Raw genomic sequence first — 20,090 nt, 5'->3', positions numbered from 1 at the left:
AGGTAAACAGAACACACACTGCAACGGCACTGCTTCACTACAGTAATCAAAATATCGTAGTAAAACTGCAGACTGATGGGAAGTAAAATCTAATCAGTAAGTTTGTTGGTATTAGTTAAAGACCGCATGAGACCGTTGAATCCACAGCATCTCCTTCAAGCATCACGTGATTAATATTTTTTTTGGGTTAGTAGGATAAGGTATTGGCTTTTCGATGCCTCCCGAGCTACGATGCTATGAAGAGGACTTTCATAACAGACCCGTCGGCAAGCCTTCCAAGCAACGATGCTATGGGAAAGTCTTTCTGGTTAACACACAAAATCACAAACAGTTATTTTGCTCCATTATTATCTCGACGTTCCAAAATGTCAGCGCGTCTTTCGATCATTATATAGAAATGGCTTTTTTATCGTAAAAAATTAAAACATTATTCAAAAAATGTATACACAATTTACTCGACGCCGTGCCTTCCGATCAAAGTTGATATAGAAAGGGCTTCGAAAATCATAAAACAGTTAATTAAGATTACACAAGCACATAAAACACAAAATACTCAACGAAAATGATGCTCAAGACGCAAATAATTCAGTAAGGCAAGCGCGTGGCCACGCCGCAGCACACAATTCACGACAAAATTGAGAAACAAAAGGCACACAACAAAAACACTTTTCACTCCGAATATTTTTTATGACAACGCGCTTCCATTGCCAATTATGCACTTTCATTCGATTACCACAATCACTCACCCCATACGAACAGCGACACAAAAGCACACACATAAGTTAACCTGAATAATCACGACATCGCGTTCCCATTTCCAGCGCACAACTGATGCTATTATTCGATTACCACAATCACTGACCCCATACGAACAGCGACACAAAAACACACAAAAATTAACCTGAATATCGCGTCTCGCGTCTACGCCGGCCATTTTCGTCGATTTTCAAAAAAACCACTTTTTTTTCAAAAAGAGCAATTCCAGCCCAAAACAGGAATTTTTTAGGTACTTTTTTCTCGACCCTCTCCGATTTCAATGAAACTTTGTTATCCTACGCTTATATAAGCCATTTTTGTGTATATGGAGCCAGTTTCTCTCGATAGTGACATTTGAGAAGGGTGTAAGTGTTTTAAATATTTTTGTAATTCGTAATTTAAATATTGCTGGATCTCGAAGCCGTTGCATCGCATAGCATAGCATAGCATAGCATTGGTGTCTACCCGTAGTTGCTACTCTGTTATTGACCAGGACCTCAAAGAATTGCTCCGTGGACCACAGATGAAGAGTAGGAACCAATCATCACCATTTCGCAACTTTCATATGTCCCTATCATGCTAGCCAATCACAGCGCCGGCCACGACCAGTGGTAAGACACGGGGAAGTGGATAGGAATTTTAGTCCGATACTTGAGTGATGAAGACCGCTAAATCGGCTGCGTCTTCGACAAAGTATCACGTGAGGTTTGAGGGTGTTAGTAAGATGGGTGTAAAGCCAGGATTTACCGTGGTAAGTGATGCGGCCGGTCAAATCTATTTATAGTCCTTAATGCTTCGTATGTTCATGGATTCATTTCTAAAGCATTCCAATTCGGTTCACCAAGCTTTTTGTGGTGAATTCTGGTCGTGTTGAAAATTCAATGTTCGCCTAACAATTATGCAACCAGTAAGTAGTGTCCTTGAATTCAACTTGCATTCAATATTGCATTTCCTGTTCTTAGGTACACAGATTCCAATCAAGTTTCTCGGATTCTTATAGCATTCTTAATCCTTCTAGTCAATTAAGCCTCGATGGTCTGGTGGTTAGCATTTTTGTCTGCTGAACCAAAAGACGGGGATCGAACCCCGCCGCGAGGTAATGAATTTTCGTTCATATTCAAGTGTTCAGAATTCCTTCTTTCCTTAATTTCTCGATAGGAGCAGATGGGAATCGAACCCAGAACCTTCCGCTTACAAAGCGAACAGCGTAACCATTCAGCCACGCCTACCCCTGATCTCGAAGCCGTTGCATCGTATCAAAAAGTGGTCAAAGACAAACTGGTAGGAAATTTGACGGGCATTCCGTAAAAAAAATAAACAGAGAGAAAAAAACACTCCACTTTTATTAGATTTTTTGATTTTTAAGTTTAAAAGTAAAATTTGAAGGTGAGCCCACGTTTTTTTGCGTTCAAATTTTTTGTGAAAATAGCCTAAGATGTAACAAAAAAACCCACGAAAAATGCAGAATGGAGCAACTCACCTAAAAAAATACTAAAATCATTTACTGAAACTTTTTTTTTCCAAAAGTGCTCTAAACATCAAAATTTTCAAAAACCGAACATGAGAGTCGATTCTCCAGATAATTTTACATAAAAGTTTTCATATTGACCATTGTCCTAAGTCCAATCCTTGTGAAGTTATAGCGGTTTTAAAAATAAAAATGTTGAAAAAATAGGTTTTTTGATGGTTTTTGGCAATTTCTATATGACAGACTTGATTTTTCAGTCTCGAGAATATTTTTACCGGAAAGCTCGTCCAATTTCCCATAAGCTCGTCCAATTTCCCATAAGTTTGTCTTTGACCACATTTCAATTGGATGTATTTTTTGATACGATGCAACGGCTTCGAGATCCAGTAATATTTAAATTACGAAATACAAATATTTAAAACACTTACCTACACCCTTCTCAAATATCACTATCGAGAGAAACTGGCTCCATATACACAAAAATGGCTTATATAATCGTAGGATAACATGTCTACAAAGTTTCATTGAAATCGGAGAGGGTCGGGTACAACCGATTCCCTATTTGACATGGAATTGCTCAAAAATCATATCCCCGCGCCATTTTATCTGATTTTAGCTGTCTTATACGCAAAAGAAAGGTAACTAGAAAGGTAATTAGTTTGGCTTATTGGGGAAAAATAGAAACAAGTTTCAACAATCTAGCTTAACATTTGAAATGGTCGTATGAAAACTTAAAATGCTGTTTTGAAGGTCTCGGGACCATAGAGCCTAAGTCTGAACATATTTTGACCTGGTTCCTCGGAAAATTTTACATAACATATCAAAAAATGGTGAAGGTATGTGTTGGGTTGGTCCTTACCGGTCAACGACACGACAACACGTACGACACGTAGGAGAGAGTGGGGAGACTTGATCCCCGGGAAGACTTGATCCCAAGCCTGTATCTCGTCAGCATGTGGGTAAAACAATTAGCTTTGTTCTAGACTAAAACTCATTGTAGAAAACAAAGAAAAAAATAAAAATGTTTAGATTGAGTTACACACATTTTTCGAAGAAGTGCTGCAAAAACTTCCAAGAGATCTTTTTCTTTGTTTTGATAAGTATAGAAAACACTCAAAAATTATTCAAAAAAATATTTTTTATACATGAATTGTTTGATAAACATATCAACTCCAAAACCCTTACGCATTTGACGTTAAATTTATCGTCATACTATTTTTACAATCAATTGTTTAAAAAAGTGCGTTTAGGGAGACTTGATCCCTGCATTTTTACCAGAGGCGTCGCGTCCACCTGTTCAACCTGTTCATAGGACAGGTTGTAACATGGTCACTCTATTCGTTTAGTTGTTTTTCATTCAGCTATAATAATTTAATATAAACAAGTCCAACTGAATCAAGGGTTTGTGTCGAAGCTAGCACATGGCAAGCTTCAGTAGAACAGTGCTACACCTCACTTCCTCACACCCCCGCCAATCCGTCCGATAAGCCAAACAGTCCTGGAGAAAGCACAACTTGCACCACCACGTATGGGAAGACTTGCTGGGTTAAACCTGCTGAGAGGAACTTGCACGATCAAGCCCTCTCGGAAAGCCTGGAATGAATCAGAACAGGAAAGCCAGATGACAAATGTGTAAGAGGGAACGAGATGCCTTCAGTAATATTCCCAAAATCTGTTCGGGTAAATTCGTTACTCGAAACTACGAAATTTCTCACGAAATTACGTACTTCCGTTTAACCTTTCCCTAATGACGCTTTCTGAGGAAAGTTACAATTTCTACTCGTCCACTTGGTCCTGAGTCGCGGAAGAGGCAGCAGCGCCGATCCAGTAGTCTAGCCCCCCGGTGTGTTTAGTGACGTGTCCAACCTTAGCTTAGCTAGTAGTTTGTGCGGTCCGATTCTGTGTGCGAAGAGGAATTAAAAGCCGACGACGGCGTTCTGTTCTAGAGTCGGAACCAACCGCCTTCTACCAGCTCGTGCTCGCCACACCGCCACCAAAAGCCTTAGCCGCCCTGCTGACCCCGCGGTCTCAGCGATCGAGCCCCGGAAGTCCCACTGGGATCCGGAAGGGAGACCACACGCTACACGTGGCTCCAGGGAGAGCCATCCATCGCGCCAGCCGTTCCTGTCCAGCCGCTGGTCCAGATTCGCCGCAGGAGTTCACCAGACCGTAGACGTCGGTCCACGTGGTCACGCGCCGTCCAGGTTCCCGAAGGAGGCGACCCGTCCACCAGGCCGGCCTTTCGTCTGCTCCAGAAGGATATCGCACCGCGTGGTGCACTAGCGACGCGTAAGCCAATCAACGAAACCGGTCCGTGAGTACTCACCTGTTACGTAAAAACCGCATGCGTACGCACTCGTAGACGTCGTCCGAGTTGCCAAAAACACACACACACATTTTCTAAGGCTCGTTGCCCTTTCCCGAGCCTAGTTCCGTTGGTCACCGTTGCACCTGTGACCTCCGGGCTAACGTAACCAAGCCCAAGAACAAATCCGCACACAGATAGTTAGTAGAGAGAGAGAGAACCAAGAAGAGAAGAGGAAATGAACACGTAGGACACTACAAACATGTAACTTAAACCTAGGTTAAAAATGTACAATTAAAACCCACATTTAGCATGCAATATATTTCGTTTTTCACCTCCCCCAAGACGTTGTTAGCGTAGTTGTTTTTGGTGAACGAAATGTCTCTCTCGCCAGATTAGTTGCACGGGTCTAGAGGTCTCTCGCTTCGCATTCGACGTCTCCACGTTTTTGTTACTGTTGTTTTACTCCAAGTGCAAGGCTGCTTGGGAATCTCAGCCTGGGGTCTTTTCCCGTCGCAGCGATTGGTGCGGGGGTAGAAATTATCCTGTGAGGATCCAGAGCGAACAGGTGATTGGTTGTTCGGACGGACAACGGGTTGCCCCGTTCAGTTTTGGATATTTTTGGAGTCATCACACGCGAAGCGGAGTACCTCTTACCCATTTTGAGTCCCTTGAACGTTCCCCCATTCATTTCAGGTTTTACAAAACGACCCGCCCTGCGGCTGGGTCTAGTCGGGCATAAACCAGGCAAGTCGGTCCTCTACGGAGGTGGCGCATAAACCGTTTGCTAATTAACAAACCCGTGGGACGGTTATCGGACGGATTCCTTCGTGGCTACAATTTGCGTACCACAAATTGGCGCCCAACGTTTTGGGTCTTTCTTTAATTTTTTCTTTCGATTGAGAGTTCATTCGAACGATTTTCGTGGGTTCTTAAAGCAAAGATTCCTTTATTTATTTTCCATTGGTTGATTGATAATTTTCCCCTGTTTGTTGCATCACTATTTATTTATTATTATTTATTACTTGTTATTTATCACTATTTATTTATTTATTTATTTATTAACTTATTTATTTATTTATTACTTCTTGTTAGTTTGATAATTCTTATGCACGTTAAACTTACGTTTTTGAGCACATAAAATAAAATTTATTTCATCACATTTTTTGATACTGAGAGGTTAAAAAGAAAATAAATACGATGAAGTTCCCACACGCGAGACATTTGTCGAATGAAGAAGTGGACTACGAACTCAGACTGAGGAACAAAGAGGAAGAAACACGACAGAATCTTAACTCGAAGCGTGATATCTTGCGAAAACTATTCCAAATTGATCGGAATGAAAAACACAATTACCCTGATCCACCTTATCAATGGGAAGACGAAATGGAATTTGTGAAATCAAAAGTAGATGGACTGTTGTTGATCGCACAAGGGAAGATCGAAAGTGAAACTCGATCAAAATTAGTTCATTATTACTACCGGATACAGAGGGCAATAGCGCAAACACAAGAAGGACATAATTTGCAGAAAGCACTTTTGACACCAGTCTCGAAGCTACTTCAATCGGTCTCTTCGGATGGAAATTTCACTCAAAGCGGACCGGATACGGATACAGATAATAAAGGAAAGCCAAATCCAAACCCGAATCCAAACCCAAATCCAAACCCCAATCCCAATCCAAATCCAAACCCGAATCCAAACCCTAATCCCAATCCAAACCCAAATCCAAACCCGAATCCAAACCCCAATCCAAATCCAAACCCTGATCCTAATCCTAATCCAAACCCAAACCCAACGGTCGAGGAATTGCGGGAAGTAATCAAACGTCTTCAGACAGAGCTGGAAATTTCTAGAGTGGAGAACCGAAGATCAACAGAAAGCGACTCTAGCGGCTCAGTTCTGGTACCTCGACTAATAGGTCCCTCCCCGAGACAACCGCCAAGACCAAGACCAGGCTTTGAGTCATCTGGAAGTTCCAGGAACGACAACTTCAGAGAACGTTACCACCGAAACCATCAAAGAAGGATTGAACATTGGAAAATTTCGTTTACGGGAGAGCCTAATTCACTATCGGTTGAAGATTTTCTGTTCAGATTAAAACAAATTGCGAAAAGGGAGGAAGTAACTGATCGAAAACTTCTAAAGGATGTCCATATGGTACTTGACGGAGTAGCAGCAAACTGGTTTTTCACATACGCCGACGAAGTCAAGACTTGGGAGGATTTTGAAAAGCGAATCAGACTGCGATTTGGCAACCCTAATCAGGATCAAGGAATTCGTCAAGCACTTCAGAGCCGGAAACAACAAAGGAATGAACCTTTCGCAGCTTTTGTAGACGATATTGGACGTTTGAATAAGATGCTGTCTAAACCTCTGTCGAAGAGACGGCAATTCGAAATCATTTGGGACAACATGCGATCGTATTACTATACAAAACTGTCTACGACTACGGTTTTGGATTTGGATCACCTGAAAAGCTTGAACCGAGGAATCGACGCAGCCGATTCTCACCTGCAGCAACTACTGGCTAAGCAACAGCAGCAGGTTCATCACGTTGACTACGAAGAGGAAGAAGCTGGAGCAGAAGAGATGGAGTTTGTCGACGCGATTCAACCACACTCCGGACCGAGTGGGTTCCGAGCTCAAGGGAACAGAAACAGGAACTTCCGAACGTTCAACCCACCACGAGAACCAAGCCAGTCGTTCAACACGTCGCAGGAACCTTCGAACCAGCAGTCAGCAGCTCGGCAACAAGTTTCCCCAAACTCATCGTCTAACTGCTGGAACTGTAGACAAACTGGACACAACTGGCGAGTCTGCAGGGAACCGAAATCAATATTCTGTTATGGCTGCGGGGAATTGGGGAAAACAATCCGTTCATGCACCAGATGTGCAGCAGCTCATGTAACAACAAATCCGAACCAGAACACTAACGCGGGAAACTACTAGAGGGATGTACGACGGGGAATCCTAACATTCCTTATTATGAAAGAATTCCCAATCAACCTACCGACTACGACCCGTTGAATCAAATCCACACAATTAAAATTGAAACAAAAAAGTGTCCATACCTACGAGTGCGAGTTTTTGATGACGAGTTTACAGCGCTACTCGATTCAGGCGCGGGGATAAGCGTAATCAATTCGCTGAATCTGTCACTGAAGTACGGTATGAAACTACAACCAACAAGACTAAGAGTAAGCACAGCGGACAACACAGAGTACAAATGTCTCGGCTACCTCAACATTCCATACACATACAAGAACGTGACACGTGTAGTTCCGACTGTCGTAGTACCTGAGATATCGAAACCGATTCTCGGCTGCAATTTCTGGCGTAGTTTCGGGATCACGCCAATGGCAGATCTTGGGAACGGACCAGAACCGGTGGGCGAGTTCAACATGGTGGAGGAGACGATCGCGTTTACCCTGGAACCAGTTGGCACACTGCCGGAACTACCGACCATGGAATAAGACACAACACTAGACGTACCAACTTTTGATATTCCAGAAGGGAGGCAGGAACCAACAGAAGAGACGATCGAAGTGGAACACGAGTTAACGGAGCAGCAGCGTCAAGACCTTCTGGCAGTTGTAAAGCAGTTTGAATTCACCAGCAGCGGGAAACTAGGACGAACGAATTTAATCGAACACGAAATAGTTCTGAAGGAAGGCGCGAAACCGAAAAACCAGCCTGTTTATCGTTGTTCACCAAACATTCAAAAAGAGGTTGATTCAGAGATCGAGCGATTCAAGCAGATGGGAGTTATTGAAGAATGTTACAGTGAATGGACAAATCCGTTAGTCCCAGTTCGGAAGTCAAACGGGAAGATTCGGGTGTGTCTAGACTCCCGCAGGATCAACTCCATGACGGTTAAAGACACTTATCCAATCCGCAATATGCTGGAGATCTTCCAACGACTGGAACGGGCAAAATTCTTCTCAATCATCGACCTTAAGGACGCATATTTTCAGATCCCACTGAAGGAGGAATGCAGGAACTTCACAGCTTTCAGGACGTCGAAGGGTCTCTTCCGGTTCAAAGTATGTCCCTTCGGAGTGACAAACGCGCCATTTACGATGTGTCGCTTAATAGACAAGGTAATCGGGTTTGACCTAATGCCATTCGTATTTGTTTACCTAGATGACATCGTCGTCGCGTCGAACACCTTAGAAGAACACCTGAGACTCCTACAGGAAGTAGCAAACCGTCTAAAGAAGGCGAACCTTACGATCTCGCTGGAGAAATCGCGTTTTTGCCGGAAACAGATAAAATATCTGGGATATTTGCTGACAGAGAAGGGGGTATCGATAGATAGCAGCAGGATCTCACCAATTCTAGACTACGCCCGACCGAAAAGCGTAAAAGATGTCCGTCGGTTGCTAGGATTGGCCGGATTCTATCAACGTTTTATTCGTAGCTACAGCAGAATCACCGTTCCGATCACGGACCTGCTCAAGAAGAGCAAGAAGAAGTTCGTATGGACAGAGGAAGCTGAAGAAGCATTCCTGGAACTTAAATCAGTGCTTACTTCAGCCCCAATCTTAGCTAACCCGGATTTTACGAAGCCTTTTACGATAGAGTCGGACGCTTCCGATACCGCCGTGGGCGCCGCCCTCGTCCAAGAACTTGACGGGGAAACTCGGGTAATTGCATACTTCAGCAAGAAGCTGAGCAGGACACAGCGGGCCTACTCGAGTGTGGAAAAGGAATGTCTGGGGTGTTACTAGCTATTGAGAATTTCCGTCACTACGTAGAAGGATCTCGTTTCCAGGTAGTAACCGATGCAAGGAGTCTGTTGTGGCTGTTCACCATCGGCGTTGAATCGGGAAACTCCAAACTCCTCCGATGGGCGCTGAAGATACAGTCGTACGACATTCAGCTGATGTACCGGAAGGGAGCCAACAACATCACAGCGGACTGCTTATCTCGCTCGATCAATGTCATCGAGATTGGGTCACTGGACAACAGGTACGACGAACTAATGGAGAAGATCAAGGCTGACCCACAAAAACACCCAGATTACCGAATCACAGATGGAGCTATTTACCGTTACGCCACTGGAACCAAGACTAACGACCCTAGATTTCGGTGGAAATTGATGCCCAGGGAAGAAGAACGAGAAGAAATTATCAAGAAGGAACACGAAGTCGCACACTTTGGAGCAGAAAAGACCTCGCACAGTTTGAAACGCCACTACACTTGGCCAGGTATGAGCGCACAGGTGAAAAAGTTCTGCCGCGAATGTTTCAAGTGTCAAACGTCGAAAGCGCCCAACTTGAACACTACCCCACCGATGGGAGCGCAGAAAGAGTTTGTGGAACATCCTTGGCAATTTATAACACTGGACTTCGTGGGACCACTTCCGGTGTCAGGTAGAGGTCGACACACGTGTCTGTTGGTTGTCACGGACGTATTCAGCAAGTTTGTGCTGGTGCAACCGTTTCGAGAAGCAAAAGCTAGCTCGGTGGCCGAATTTCTCAAGAATATGGTGTTCTTACTCTTTGGTGTACCGGAAATAGTGTTAACGGACAACGGAACACAATTTACCTCGAAGCTTTTCCGACAACTTCTCGAAGAATTCAACGTAACCCATTGGCTCACCCCGTCGTACCACCCACAGGTGAATAACACGGAACGCGTGAATCGGGTGATAACAACAGCGATTCGAGCAACTCTGAAGCAACACAAGAACTGGGCTGATAATCTGCAAGAAATTGCATGCGCAATCCGGAGTGCGGTACACGACTCGACTAAACACACACCGTACTTTGTCGTATTCGGTCGAGAGATGGTATCGGACGGTCGAGAATACCGAAGAATGCGTGATTTGCCGGTTGCAGAGGAACAAAAAGATGGAGAAGAACAAAAACGAAGGAAACAACTCTTGAAAGATGTCAAAAATCAATTATTCAAAGCCTACGAACGACACAGGAAGACATACAACCTTCGCTCTAATGCCTGCTGTCCCACCTACACCGCAGGTGAAACGGTTTTGAAAAGAACGTTTGAACTTTCTGACAAAGCCAAAGGGTTCAGTGCGAAACTAGCGCCAAAATACGAGCCAGCAGTTGTCAGAAAGGTTGTTGGAAAACATTGCTATGAGCTTGAAAATCAAAAAGGCAAACGACTAGGAGTTTTCTACGCGAACCATCTTAAAAAGTTCCATTTACCGAAGTAGACTTTTATTCACGATTTTACAGCTATGAACTCCCTTTTAAGGGTGACCAGATTTGAAGTTTCGAACAAAATACCAATTGGGTAAAGCATTCAGGTTAGACGTGACCTTTGGAGGGTTCATGGTGAGGATCAGAAGCTAACAGAGTACTTCGTGAACTCGTCTGGAAGTTGTGAATGAGTGGGTTGAAGCGATGGTGAAGAGAGCGGCAACTGATCTAAGACGATCGATTGAGCAGTAGAAATCGAAGAAAGGAGCTGTTCGTTGAGTTCGCTAGTATCAGGGCTGAGCATAGACGATGACCTGTTAAAGTAAGCCACTTAATTGTGTGATACGAATGTGAGCGAGTCTCCGCGATGATTGTAACTCCTAGTACTTATGAATGAGAACGGTGATGATCTTTAGTTCTCGAAACGCTAGTTAAGTTGCACGTCTCAACACCCCAAGTCGCTGAAACTCATTCACAAACAACTCCCAAACGAAGCTCTGTCCTCAGGTTGGCAATAACATTCGGCTTTGCCTTACCCAACCAGCCATGAATCTGTCCATAAAGGGGGAAAGTGGAAGAAGAAGACACCCACACGCCCACAAGGTGGAAACACTTGTGGAAATGTAAATTTTGTACATAGTAGTTAGTAATTGTTTACGTTAGTCGCGCCTATGGCCCTACGTTAACCTAATGTTAATTTTTGTTGAATTTATGTGAGTAGTTTGTTTAAAACTCACAATATTATTTGTTTTTCGGCATAATTGTATGAATTCGTTTTTTTTGGTTGTTTTTCCGTGACGTCATCCTCATCCATCGATAGTGTCAAGATTTTGTTTGGTTATTATTATCCATCGCTAAGCCAACATGTTTTACCAACCGAGCCGGATCAACTAAAAATACAGAACACAGAGCATTAGTCAAAGTCATTAGGAAGTAAAATTAGGAACGTTACTTACAATTTTTCTGTTAGGGACCACAACCAGTAGTTAATTAAACCAAAATCCACCGATTAGTCCTTCTGCAATCAATTATGAGTCCAATCTGCATCCCAAGAGCGTGGTTGTTTTGATCTTAACCAGGTGCGAAGCATTTGTTCTTGCAGCCAAACACCTGGGAAACGAAGACAAAAGATCTGCTTTTAGCGAAACATAGACTAGATACATAAAATTTAGTCACACTTCCCGCAAATAACACGAATTCTGATAATCCGGCCCCGCAACACACGTTTTCGAGTAAATACAATTTTCAACTAAATCCGTCTGACAGTTGTTTGTTATGGTTCCTTTTTCGTTGGTAACCGTGAGTGAATGAGTTACCAAGGTGGTGAGTGACGACTTACGACCTGAGTGCATGCGACGAGGGGTGAATGAGTGTTTGTAATTACATGTTTTCTCACAATTTTTTTTTACGAAGAATTGTTGATGAATTTTACTATGCTTTTTATGTGTGTACGATACGTTTTCGGGATTTATCCTGGAGTGTTTCGGCACATGTAGAGCGGTTTTTTGTTGTGAGGAATTTTTTCGTCTTCGTGTTCTCGGAATTCATTCTGAGGTGAAGACAATCAGGACCCACAGGTGTAATAAAGTGGAAAGCAGAGCGTTCTGATTTTTTCGGGAAGTTACTTCTGGAGTAGGACGTCTTTGCAATTCACTAGTTGTTGTGGAAGTAGGAGTTTTGCTTCTCTGGAATTCTGATCAAATTTCAGGTGATAGCGTTTTTATTGTGATTGTTATTCTTCGGAAGTTTTAACAATTTTTTTTCCTCAAATATTTTATAGTCTCAGCAATAATTTCAAGTTCTTTAGTTTTCATAATTTCTGCCATAGCCACAGTAGTTTCAATAGTTTGCCCTACGAAAATTTGGTTGTTTTACAACCAAATTTTCGTAAATTTAGTAGGGGATGATGTAACATGGTCACTCTATTCGTTTAGTTGTTTTTCATTCAGCTATAATAATTTAATATAAACAAGTCCAACTGAATCAAGGGTTTGTGTCGAAGCTAGCACATGGCAAGCTTCAGTAGAACAGTGCTACACCTCACTTCCTCACACCCCCGCCAATCCGTCCGATAAGCCAAACAGTCCTGGAGAAAGCACAACTTGCACCACCACGTATGGGAAGACTAAGTAATTAGTTTGGCTTATTGGGGGAAAATAGAAACAAGTTTCAACAATCTAGCTTAACATTTGAAATGGTCGTATGAAAACTTAAAATGCTGTTTTGAAGGTCTCGGGACCATAGAGCCTAAGTCTGAACATATTTTGACCTGGTTCCTCGGAAAATTTTACATAACATATCAAAAAATGGTGAAGGTATGTGTTGGGTTGGTCCTTACCGGTCAACGACACGACAACACGTACGACACGTAGGAGAGAGTGGGGAGACTTGATCCCCGGGAAGACTTGATCCCAAGCCTGTATCTCGTCAGCATGTGGGTAAAACAATTAGCTTTGTTCTAGACTAAAACTCATTGTAGAAAACAAAGAAAAAAAAAAAAAAAAATGTTTAGATTGAGTTACACACATTTTTCGAAGAAGTGCTGCAAAAAACTTCCAAGAGATCTTTTTTCTTTGTTTTGATAAGTATAGAAAACACTCAAAAATTATTCAAAAAAATATTTTTTATACATGAATTGTTTGATAAACATATCAACTCCAAAACCCTTACGCATTTGACGTTAAATTTATCGTCATACTATTTTTACAATCAATTGTTTAAAAAAGTGCGTTTAGGGAGACTTGATCCCTGCATTTTTACCAGAGGCGTCGCGTCCACCTGTTCAACCTGTTCATAGGACAGGTGATCATTTTGATTTCTTTTTGAAGAAAGAATTAAAATATGTTCATCAAAATAATTGAACGAACATGCCAACTCTTCTTGGGATAATGAAACAGCCAAGCGCATTCGTATCATAGAGCGTCAATGAAAATCTAACGCGCACGCCGCCAACCTGTTCGGATTTCTCCATGCACGAGTTCCCATACAACGCTTCCAAAAATACACAGAAAGCCCCTCTATTTGTACACGCTGGACGGTATGAATGTGGTAGTTCAGGCTGTGCATGAAAGCTTTTGCACAGTCGACATAACCCGAGCAGGGGTAAATAACACGGGAATACCAAATTTTGGTATTACTTGAGCAAATAACAGCGACCAAAATGTGCCCTTGGTTGCCCAGTAATAGATGGTAAAATACCATGAAATCATACCAAAGTCTTGTATGTGGAAGGGCACAACAATACCACACCATGTTATTCCAAGGGTAAAATAATACCTCAAAATAGAACCATTTCAATACCAAGTTGAGGTCTTCTGGATTTTTGAACATTGCTTGAATACCAAAACTTGGTATTGCCATGGTTTAATTTTAGGTATTACCGCGCCCTTGGAAAATCATATTTTGGTATTCCTGTGGTCTTCCACATACATGATTTTGGTTTGATTTGATGGTATTTTACCATCTATTACTGGGCAACCAAGATCACATTTTGGTCGCTGATATTTGCACAAGTAATACCAAAATTTGGTATTTTCATACCATTTTTAGTGCAGCAGTTGCAGTTAGTGAAAAAACGGAAATGATCCATATGCAACAGCCAAATCTACTCACCTGATGATTCCATGTTGTTCTTAGTGATATTCTTCACCACACCGAATGCATTTGTCATTGATGAACGGCCTGTGCATGAAGTTCTTGAAGATTCTGAAAAATAACAAGATTGAAAAATAAGTGTTATTAAAATAAAACTGGATTGAAATTCACCAAAATTCAATAATCTTTCGATTGACTCGTTTTTCAAAGTATTTGGTTTTTTTTTTTTTTTCAAATCATTTTAGCGCAAAATTTATTATCTTGTCCAAATTGGTAAAAAAAATCCCATAGTTTCAGAGAAAATTGATGAAACCTTTCAATACCAAAATAATACCAAAATGTGCCATCCTGACTTAGAAAATTTTCCACAATTTCAAGTCATTTCTGTAGGGGGTATATCAAAAATGTTTAAAATCAAGTTCGAAATTTCCGGTTTTCAATGAAAGCATTCGCTTTAAGACATCATTTTAGTGCAAAATTAATTATTTTGTCAAAATTGGTCAAAATTTTCCCATAGTTTCAGAGGAATTTGATAAAAACACTTTAATACCAAAATAATACCAAAATGTACCATCCTGACTTAGAAAATTTTCCACAATTTCAAGTAATTTCTTTAGGGGGTATATCAAAAATGTTTAAAATCAAGTTTGAAATTTCCGGTTTTCAATTAAAGCATTCGCTTTGAGACATAATTTTAGCGCAAAATTAATTATTTTGCCAAAATTGGTCAACATTTTCCCATAGTTTCAGAGGAATTCGATAAAACACTGTAATACCAAAAGAATACCAATATGTGGTGTTCGACCATTGACAAATTCTGCAATTTTGCAATATCAAAACAATACCTTAAATTGGTATGATACCACATTTTGCTCTTGCATAATCCTAAAGACAAATTTTAAAGGGTCCAGGAATACCAAAATTTGGTATTGATACCAGAGAAAGGTATTATTACGCATTTCCCTTGTTATTTACCCATGCTCGGGACTGACGACCTTTGGATTGTTAGTCCAACTGCCTACCAGCGACTCCACCGAGACAGGACCGGGACCGTGGTGTAGAGCTACTTTGGCTTTGATAGTCCAGTTTTCATAGCGGCGAGTTGGCCGTGCGGGATGGAGCGCGGACTTAGTAAGCAAGATATAACTTGCGCCGGTTTGATATTTTTTTGGGATTTCATATATTTTTTCCTAGCGTCTGCCAGATGTAAATTTACACATTATTAGAGGTAAAATTAAAGCTTTTTTCTGACATTAAAGATGTACTCCTTTTTAGATGAAATTTTACCATGATGTTTTTTACTGTGTAGGTAATGACAAAAATTAATGCTCTGATAAAAAGGTGAATAGATTGCTTAAACAAATATCTAATATCTACTCCATCATAATATAGAACGCGACCATACGAAGACACCTCAGCCATCAAGACAGTCGGCCTTTGCAGCAAATCAGTTTAATGCAGATCTATCACTTGCACCTGAAGTTTATAACAATTTGCGAGGACTGCAAAAGAAAACCAGAGATCTTCGAATGGAAGTTAGATCTATAAGGCGTTTGACTCAAACGCAGGCTATAGCAATTCGTGAAGATATTAAAGACACATTCATGAAGATAAGAGCAACTTTACTGTCTAGTAGTAATAATCTGTTGGGACGTTCTGATCAAGAGAGAGTAAGATTGCAAATTTATTCTTTAATATATTTTTTATGCAAGTTTGGATTTATTTTTTTTTTTCAGGAAAACCTTACAAGAGAAGAAGAGATTTACAAGCAAGAAGTAATACGTTTAGAAAAAGATCTGAGTGATCTTGAATCATCAGTGGAAGGATTACGAGGAGAAGTTATTAATCGTCGTTCTCGTGTTAATATGACAGCAGTCGAAGATATGGCATTAGTTTTAAGCAGAGCAAGGTTTGATTTTTAAGTTTAACTGATAAAGAAAATTGCAGCAGTTCCATTTGTAAATAGCACAAACCAAAATTAATATGCTCTTATTGGGCTTACAGGAGGTTCCCTCCACAGAACAAAAGTATTACAGAACACTGAACCAGTGTTTTGCATGTAAACATGCACAATGTAAATTTGAAAATCGTTGTTTTGCATTTAAAGAGAGTAAATCTAAATTGGAATTGAATGTAACCTTTAAATCCCATTTAAATGATCTTGATTTTGTTGGCATTGGCCAAACTTGAAAGCATGAAAAGTTTGTAAATGCATATTTGATGTAAATTATTTTGGAATGACAGCTCAATCAGATGGCGAAAACAAATCAGTGCAAAGTTTTGATTGTTTTGTGCGCATTGAAGCTGTTTTTATTGCTTGATTTCACGAAAGATAAGAGTCGTGTGAGAATCCGCGAGAAAGTGCTAGAAGATTCTTGAGTTCATTGAAAGGGTGTGTCGCGTGGCCTTGCGAGTTTGGCCCTCAGTCGTGTGGTGTTCGTGGGGGAGATCAGTTGGCGAATCGACGCGCGTGAATCCGCGAGAAAGTGCTAGAAGATTCTTGAATTCATTGAAAGGGTGTGTCGCGTGGCCTTGCGAGTTTGGCCCTCAGTCGTGTGGTGTTCGTGGGGAAGATCAGTTGGCGAATCGACGCGCGTGGATCCGCGAGAAAGTGCTAGAAGATGCTTGAATTCATTGAAAGTGTGTGTCGCGTGGCCTTGCAAGTTTGGCCCTCAGTCGTGTGGTGTTTGTGGGGGAGATCAGTTGGCGAATCGACGCGCGGGAATCCGCGAGAACGTGCTAGAAGATTCTTGAGTTCATTGAAAGGATGTGTCGCGTGGCCTTGCGAGTTTGGCCCTCAGTCGTGTGGTATTCGTGGGGGAGATCAGTTGGCGAAACGACGCGCAAGAATCCGCGAGAAAGTAGTGAAGTTTCTTGAATTTATTGATAGAAGGCTTCGCGTCGTCGTGTATACATTGTCTTTCTGTTTTTGAGCCGGTTGTTTGCGGTCCGGACTGGGTAACTTACTTTACTTTTACTGCTCGTACAACCTCCGGGTCATGAGCTGTCTCCAGATGCGCTGCCACTGGACTCGGTCCTGGGCTGCTACTCTCCAATTCCGCTGCGGAACTCCCACACTTTCCAGATCTTCCTCCACTTGGTTCAACCACCTTGCACGTTGCGCCCCCCTCCGCCGCGTTCCAGCCGGCTCCGAATTAAACACCAACTTCACCGGATTGATAGTCTGGTTCGGTTGGCGCGCATCCAGCGCGTCCGGCATTCTTGCGACGTGTCCGGCCCACCGGATTCGGCCAGCCTTGGCGACCTTCCGAATACTTGGCTTGCCGTAGAGTTGCACCAGCTCGTGGTTCATCCTTCTCCTCCATACAGTGATCTCACGCACGCCGCCAAAGATCGTCCTAAGCACTCGTCGCTCGAAAACTTCAAGCGCTTGCAGGTCCTCCTCGAGCATCGTCCACGTCTCGTGCCCGTAGAGAACGACGGGTCTTATCAGCGTTTCGTACATGGTACACTTTGTACGCCGGGAAAGGTGACCAGACCGTAAGGTCTTGTGGAGTCCGTAGTAGGCACGACTACCGGTGATGATACGCCTCCGAATTTCTCTGCTGCAGTTGTTGTCCGACGTAACCAACGATCCGAGGTACACAAACTCCTCCACAACCTCGAACTCGTCGCCGTCGATCGTCACGCTCGGTCATATGCGAGTCCTAAGGGACTCGGTTCCTCCTGCCAGCAGATACTTCGTCTTCGCAACATTCACCTTCAATCCAACCTTATCCGCTTCCCGCTTCAATTCGGTGTACCGTCTGGCCACCTCCTCGAACGTTCTGCCGACAATGTCCATGTCGTCGGCATAGCAGATGAACTGGCTGGATCGGTTGATAATCGTGACCCGCATGTTGAAGCCCGCCCGCCTCATAACACCTTCAAGCCCAATGTTGAAACAGAGGCCGGAGATACCGTCGCCTTGTCGCAGTCCCTTGCGCGATTCGATCGGGTCGGACATCGCTCCCGAAATCTTAACGCTGCACCGTGCCCCGTCCATCGTCGATTTCACCAGTCTGATCAGCTTCCCGGGAAAGCCGTTCTCGTACATGACCTTCCATAGCTCTTCGCGATCGACCGAGTCGTACGCGGCTTTGAAATCGATGAACAGGTGGTGCGTCGGGATCTGGTACTCGCGACATTTTTGGAGGATTTGGCGTAGCAAAAAGATTTGGTCCGTCGTCGATTTCCCCTCTACAACACCGGCTTGGTACGTCCCTACGAAATCCTCTGCTCGCTCCGACAGACGACAGAAGATGATCTGAGACAGCACTTTGTAGGCCGCGTTGAGAATAGTGATTGCTCGATAGTTCTCACATTCCAACTTGTCCCCCTTCTTGTAGATCGGGCATATTACTCCCTCTTTCCACTCCTCCGGTAGCTGTTCTGTGTCCCAGACCTTAACTATCAGCCGGTGTAGACAGGCCGCCAGCTTGTCCGGGCCCATCTTGATGAGTTCAGCACCGATACCATCCTTACCCGCTGCTTTGTTGTTCTTCAGCTTCTTGATGGCATCCTTAACTTCTCTCATCGTGGGTGCTGGCTCGTCCTCGCCGTCCACCATACCGCTGACGTCGTTTCCCCCGTCGCCCTGGTACTCCGCCTCTGGACCGTTCAGGTGCTCGTCGAAGTTCTTTTTTTTTTAATTTATATTTATTTAGATTTTCTCTTCCATATACATTCATTCAGTTAAAATATTATTGAGTGTCCAATCACAATCGATGACTTTTCACCTCAATTTTAAATACTAGCAACTTTCATTTATTCATGAAATATTGTAGCTTTCGCTATTCAGTGATTTCAAATGTAGGAGGTCCTACATGTACAAAAGGGAAAAGGGATACCTTAAAACTAACTTATAAACTATATAAAGAGCGGATCAATGCAGCTGAAGACTGCAATGATTTTTGTCGAAATGCATCAATTATCTTATTGGACATAACATCCAAAGTGTCAACTTCGGCTAATTGATGAAGTTCACTGGTGCTGAACCAGGGAGGAAGTTTCAGAATCATTTTCAGAATTTTGTTCTGAATCCTCTGAAGTTTTTTCTTCCTGGTTAAGCAACAGCTTGTCCAGATCGGCACAGCATAAAGCATGGCAGGTCTGAAAATTTGTTTATAAATTAACAGTTTATTCTTGAGACAAAGTCTAGAATTCCTGTTTATAAGTGGATACAAACATTTAATATATTTGTTACATTTAACCTGGATACTTTCAATGTGATCCTTGTAAGTAAGGTTTTTGTCAAAAGCAAGTCCAAGATATTTCACTTTATCCTCCCACTTTAAATTTACCTCATTCATCTTTATAATGTGATGACTTTTTGGTTTAAGAAAATCAGCCCTTGGTTTGTGCGGGAAAATAATAAGTTGAGTTTTTGCAGCATTTGGAGTAATTTTCCATTCTTTCAAGTAAGAATTGAAAATATCCAAGCTTTTTTGTAATCTTCTTGTGATGACACGAAGGCTTCTACCTTTGGCGGAGATGCTTGTATCATCAGCAAAAAGTGATTTCTGACATCCTGGGGGCAAATCAGGCAAAATATTGTATAAAATTGGACCCAAAATGCTTCCTTGAGGGACGCCGGCACGAAAAGGTAGTTGATCAGATTTGCTGTTCTGATAACATACCTGCAGAGTACGATCCGTCAAATAATTTTGAATAATTTTCACGATATAAATCGGAAAATTAAACCTTTTCAATTTCGCAATCAAACCTTTATGCCAAACACTGTCAAATGCTTTTTCTATGTCTAGAAGAGCAGCGCCAGTAGAATAGCCCTCAGATT

At 42.3% G+C, this 20,090-nt stretch overlaps 1 protein-coding gene across 1 annotated transcript in view; it reads left to right on the top strand.

Moving 5' to 3' along the window:
• LOC119769447 (coiled-coil domain-containing protein AGAP005037-like) overlaps positions 1-15,600 on the top strand; it is a 105,822-nt gene extending 90,222 nt beyond the window's left edge. Inside the window, exon 5 of the mRNA XM_038261902.1 lies at positions 15,569-15,600. Within this exon, the coding sequence (XP_038117830.1) occupies positions 15,569-15,585 (17 nt within the window). The 3' untranslated portion in view covers positions 15,586-15,600. The remainder of the gene's footprint in view (positions 1-15,568) is intronic.
• Positions 15,601-20,090: the final 4,490 nt, after the last annotated feature.

Source organism: Culex quinquefasciatus, chromosome 3, assembly GCF_015732765.1.
Source record: "Culex quinquefasciatus strain JHB chromosome 3, VPISU_Cqui_1.0_pri_paternal, whole genome shotgun sequence".
NCBI classification, from domain to species: Eukaryota; Metazoa; Arthropoda; class Insecta; order Diptera; family Culicidae; genus Culex; species Culex quinquefasciatus.
This window is presented reverse-complemented; position numbering and strand designations above follow the sequence as displayed.